Source organism: Girardinichthys multiradiatus, chromosome 20 (genome assembly GCF_021462225.1).
Source record: "Girardinichthys multiradiatus isolate DD_20200921_A chromosome 20, DD_fGirMul_XY1, whole genome shotgun sequence".
Taxonomy (NCBI): Eukaryota; Metazoa; Chordata; class Actinopteri; order Cyprinodontiformes; family Goodeidae; genus Girardinichthys; species Girardinichthys multiradiatus.
This window is the reverse complement of record NC_061812.1, coordinates 28,023,239-28,029,238: the sequence shown is the minus strand read 5'-3', so window position 1 is coordinate 28,029,238 and position 6,000 is coordinate 28,023,239. Positions and strand designations below refer to the sequence as shown.

General features: G+C 38.8%; 1 protein-coding gene across 1 annotated transcript in view; it reads right to left on the bottom strand.

Moving 5' to 3' along the window:
• Nucleotides 1-913: 913 nt before the first annotated feature.
• col7a1 (collagen, type VII, alpha 1) overlaps nucleotides 914-6,000 on the bottom strand; it is a 95,588-nt gene continuing 90,501 nt past the window's right edge. The window contains exons 116-118 of the mRNA XM_047346446.1: nucleotides 4,465-4,602; nucleotides 3,974-4,156; nucleotides 914-3,898 (exon numbers count right to left, since the gene is read on the bottom strand). Coding sequence (XP_047202402.1) covers nucleotides 3,870-3,898; nucleotides 3,974-4,156; nucleotides 4,465-4,602 — 350 coding nt within the window. The 3' untranslated portion in view covers nucleotides 914-3,869. The remainder of the gene's footprint in view (nucleotides 3,899-3,973; nucleotides 4,157-4,464; nucleotides 4,603-6,000) is intronic.

Genomic DNA, 6,000 nt, shown 5'->3' with positions numbered 1-6,000 from the left:
AGTGCGGTGAGAGTGGAGAACAACATTAAATGCAGGTGAGATAATCAGGGATAATTAGGGACAGCTGTGGAGAAGAGAAAGCAGGCATGCAGGGGGAAGATTAACAATTAAAACAGCGGGAACTAAACTAGACATCCTAACACTGATCAAGAGGATGAACTAAAATAAACAGAGAACAAAATACAAGAAATAAGCGCAACCTAAATGAACTAATATGGCAACCCCTTTCTAACAAAAATAAACTCTATATGGCAAGACCTTGTAAACATAAACTAAACAAACAGCTAAAAACTGATCAAAAGACAAACACAAATGAAAACTAAAACCCAAACAACCAGTTTATGGATGGATGAACAGACCTTTTTCAGAATTCATACGTAGGAACCCTGTTTAGAAACTTTTCCACCTCTTTATCCTGACATGTAACATCTCTCTCACTGCACCACAGTCCTGTTCTTGCCAATATAAGCACCGCCTGCACCTGCACCTGATGAGGAGATGACTTAGATAAGAAATAAATTCAGGCTGAGGTAGAGTTGATAAAGTTGAATGAGGTCTGATGAAGTCAGATGAAGCTGATACCGAGTGAGTGTGTCACGAACCAAGGGAAATCAGGGGAGGGCAGAGAGCAAAGACAAACACAAGAGGAGGAGTCGTGGCCGACAGGCGTAAAATCTTCTCATTAATAAAATCTGCTGATGAAATTATGACTAATAAGTCACACTCCTACCCTCACACACTTGTAATTTCTTTCCTCCTCAAATCCTCCACTGAGAAATTATCTAGTAATTATTTCCGTTTCATCAGATTTCGGTTTCAAACAATCAGTCTCCGAAAGTAATGATTTGTTAATTGTGTGAACAAGCCTGTTTCCAAAACGTCAAACAGAGGATTAACAGAGCCGACAGCAATATCACTGAAACATTTGCTTTATTAGAAATGCATAGTAAACACCGACACAGATTTTTACCACAAAAACACAAGCGTACACCTTCAACACAGTATAAAAAATACCTTTTAAAAATAGCACCTTTTCTCTGGCAGGTAAACATGCAGTCATGAAAATAGACAACTTTTCCCCAAAATAATGAACACAACATTATATACAACAAATTATTGTGCTTGATTCTTCATTTTTAAAACAGATGCTAAAACTATACCAAAATTATTATATTTCCGGTATTTCTGGTTTAATTTAGATTTTTATGCATCTGAAGATCCTGCCTGGAAAACTTATAAACATTGTACAGCAGATAACAAACCCCATATGAAGGTCCCTGGGAAATCCTATAAGGTCCTTATAAGGTCCTTATTAATCCTTTATGATGTAAAGAAAACAAATGAAACGATGCACACAAGATCTCCAAACCTGGTCTAGATGGTTAAGGCTAAAAGGAAATTAGACCCTAGTTTTCTCAGGTTTCACCTACGTATCAAATCAGAAACATAATAAAAAACTGCATAAAACTCAAAGTAGAATACTATTGTGAAAGTAAACTGAGCAGAACTAGAAAATTTACAGAAAGAGCACTTAGATGGTGCTTGCAGCTGCAGCTCTCAAAGTTAAATGGGCGTTTTGTTTCTGAATAATATTGGGATGTTACACAAGCTATTAGGAAATTCACCAAAATAACTTTGCTTTTAGTTAGTCCAGTTCTAAGATAAAAGTGATAAAAATAACAAGGCATAAAAGCACTTAACATTTCAGTTATCTTGGGAGGAGTTAAACACAACAGTACTTTTAGCCATTTGTCAAACTTTTTATAAACAAAACAATTTCTTGTTAAAAACAACCATTAAAATTGTGAGATATATTTTCCTAACTTCAGTTACAAATTTTTATTCTAAAAAAATAAATGAACCATTTTATTCATCTATAAATGTCTAAAAGTAGAGAACAAAGCTAGAAAGTTACACCTGATTACTCCACAAATTCATAATATCTCCAAATTGAGTCAAGTTATACTGAATATTTTGTCTGGTCATTTCAGAAAAATCAACTCTCTGATCGGGTCATTCCTTGGCTTTAGACAATGCTTTGCAGATTTATTTATACAGACTGAACTTTTTTACATTTTGCCACAGTACAACCGCAAACTTAAAAGTATTTTGTCTTTCTAAATTAAAATCTGAAAAGTGTGGTGTCCCCTTTACTCATAGTCCACCTGTGTGCAATTTAATCTCAGTTTAAATACAGCTGCGCTGTGAAAGCCTCAGACGTTTGTTTGAAAACTGGTGAACAAATAGCATCAGGAAAGACCAAGGACCACAGCAGACAGGTCCGGGATTAAGTTGTGGAGATGATTAACATGGCTACAGGATTAGGTTATAAAAGAGCACCAAAGGCTTTGAACATTTAACAAAACAGTGTCCATCATCCATCTTCCCAAAATAAAAACAGTTGGCCACAACTTTAAACCTACCACCTAAACTGACAAACTGGACAAGCATTATTCAGAGAAGCAGGCGAGAGGCAAACTGTAACTCTGGAGGAGCTGCAGAGATTGTCAGCTCAGGCAGGAGAATCTGTTGGTAGGACAACTAATGACTTGAGACTGGGGCAGAGCCTAATGCAGCAGAAAAACTTATACATCCAGCCAGAGCATCTTTCTGTGTTAGAATGGACAAGACTTTATCCAGACTCAAATTCAATTAAGTATTTATGGATAGATAAAAAAAAAAAATAGACGTTCTGAATTCGATGTGGCTGAGCTTAAGCTAAATTGGAAGGAGGAATGAGCAGAAAAATCAGTCTCCAGATTGTACTGAAGGGAAGTTGTACAAATTGTGCATGGAACCCTTTTCAGATTTTAACTGATAAAAAAAATTAAAACAATTTCTCATTTTCTTTCCACTTTATGCACTACTTTGTGTCAGTTTATCACCTAAAATCCTAATAGAATACATAAAAGGTTTTGGTTTAACATGACAAAATGTGGAAAAGTTCAAGAAGTAGGATTACTTCTGCAAGAAACATTAGGTGAACCAATGATAGGGCCACAAAGGACAAAATCCACAGGTCCAAATGAGGATTAGAACATGATGGAAATATGGTTTAATATCAAATTTCAAGAAAAAAAAAAAATCAAACAACTTAAAATTACTTGGAATATTTTGGCCTGTTAAGTTCCACAAATCAACAGAAAACTGAACTAACAAAACAAAAATGTACTTATTTAACAAAATTAGGTACAATTGGAAGCAGAACAGATAAGAATTGCAGGTGCAACATTGGGGGAGAAAAAAAATCAATCTACTGCCTAAACTTTTCCACGCTTCTTTTCATCAGCTCTGTCTTGAAATGGGTATTTTCTTTAAATGCGATTTCATGATTAACATGGGAGTAATTAACAATATTTATGTGTTAAGATTAATTTGGCCAGAACTCATAAGCTCTTATGTTGACACATTCATTGTAAAGGACTCTGAACAACCTCTAATAATGAACTATAATGGACTTGTTTTTGCATGTTGCTACACAGTAAGATGAGTCGAGTTGCTTGCCCCTGTCCATGCTTAATTTGCACCTATTACTCTTACTGCCGGTGAAGAACGTTAACTGAACTGAAGGTACTAAAATACCTCAAAGCTCTAGGAAGGTTTAATTTAGAGAGCTAATTCTGAAGCCTTGAAGTCTTAAAAATAAACAAAGACACCCTTTCATTGCCAGAATGATAAATAAGGATTTGTTATTAAACTGAAAAACAATATGTATTTTTAATTTTGTTTTGCAAAACAAACTTGGAAGTTATGTGGCCTTTGAAAACAGTCCGTCAGAATTTTATGAAGTAATAAATAGACAAAAACTACAGACATTTGAAACATAATGAGCTATAAAAATATTCTTGTGGGAGAGAAGATAGCCACAATCACCGTGCCGTCTGTATGGGTTCAAGATCTGCAAAACAATGCCCTGATTAGATCCTAACCCTTAATATTCATCTAAAAACATGTTGTGCGTTCCTTCCTGTACCTTCAGTCTCCCTGAGGCAGGTCTCCTCACACTCCTCCAAGTGAAGGAAGCGGTTGTCGTTTCCTTCGCAGCCGCTATAGATGAAAGGCCTGCAGGCTCGAACCTGGCTGTTGAAGTACCAGCGCAGAGTGTACCTCTGACAGCTGCCCTCATCAATGGGCAGCAGACACATTTCTGTCGAACCTGCAGAGCACACACCCATGTAAGAAGAGTTCATGCATGAACACAAACAGAACGAGGGATAAGCACACTGCTGATAAAAGAGAAAAGGCAGAGAAGCAGTGAAATAAAATAAGTTGAGAGAAGCAAGCAGGCAGATAGTTACATGAGTTCTTTGCAAAGCTACTTGCTGTCTTTTTCTACCTGGATGCATGCAGGGAAACCAATTACTTGATATAAATATAAAGAGAGAACCAAACATCAGACGAGCACAATGGCAGAATTAACCTGGAATTTGTCTCCACAATAAAAAATTATACAAACTGATTTACCTTCCTTTTGTACAGTCCTCTTGGGCCTGATTAATCTGGACTTGTCTCCAATCTGCGGTGGAACTTTTTTCAAATGGTCAGCTGTTTTCTGAGTACCAGCAGGGCTGCTTAATTTTTTGGGATCAGCTTTGGCCTGGCCTGGCAATGGACACAGAAACAGGGAATATTTACAGAGACAGCAAAATATTCACAAAGACAGCAAACGAGACCTGTTACATTTCACTGATTACAGGTCCTTCTCAAAATATTAGCATATTGTGATAAAGTTCATTATTTTCCATAATGTCATGATGAAAATTTAACATTCATATATTTTAGATTCATTGCACACTAACTGAAATATTTCAGGTCTTTTATTGTCTTAATACGGATGATTTTGGCATACAGCTCATGAAAACCCAAAATTCCTATCTCACAAAATTAGCATATCATTAAAAGGGTCTCTAAACGAGCTATGAACCTAATCATCTGAATCAACGAGTTAACTCTAAACACCTGCAAAAGATTCCTGAGGCCTTTAAAACTCCCAGCCTGGTTCATCACTCAAAACCCCAATCATGGGTAAGACTGCCGACCTGACTGCTGTCCAGAAGGCCACTATTGACACCCTCAAGCAAGAGGGTAAGACACAGAAAGAAATTTCTGAACGAATAGGCTGTTCCCAGAGTGCTGTATCAAGGCACCTCAGTGGGAAGTCTGTGGGAAGGAAAAAGTGTGGCAGAAAACGCTGCACAACGAGAAGAGGTGACCGGACCCTGAGGAAGATTGTGGAGAAGGGCCGATTCCAGACCTTGGGGGACCTGCGGAAGCAGTGGACTGAGTCTGGAGTAGAAACATCCAGAGCCACCGTGCACAGGCGTGTGCAGGAAATGGGCTACAGGTGCCGCATTCCCCAGGTCAAGCCACTTTTGAACCAGAAACAGCGGCAGAAGCGCCTGACCTGGGCTACAGAGAAGCAGCACTGGACTGTTGCTCAGTGGTCCAAAGTACTTTTTTCGGATGAAAGCAAATTCTGCATGTCATTCGGAAATCAAGGTGCCAGAGTCTGGAGGAAGACTGGGGAGAAGGAAATGCCAAAATGCCAGAAGTCCAGTGTCAAGTACCCACAGTCAGTGATGGTCTGGGGTGCCGTGTCAGCTGCTGGTGTTGGTCCACTGTGTTTTATCAAGGGCAGGGTCAATGCAGCTAGCTATCAGGAGATTTTGGAGCACTTCATGCTTCCATCTGCTGAAAAGCTTTATGGAGATGAAGATTTCATTTTTCAGCACGACCTGGCACCTGCTCACAGTGCCAAAACCACTGGTAAATGGTTTACTGACCATGGTATCACTGTGCTCAATTGGCCTGCCAACTCTCCTGACCTGAACCCCATAGAGAATCTGTGGGATATTGTGAAGAGAACGTTGAGAGACTGAAGACCCAACACTCTGGATGAGCTAAAGGCCGCTATCGAAGCATCCTGGGCCTCCATAAGACCTCAGCAGTGCCACAGGCTGATTGCCTCCATGCCACGCCGCATTGAAGCAGTCATTTCTG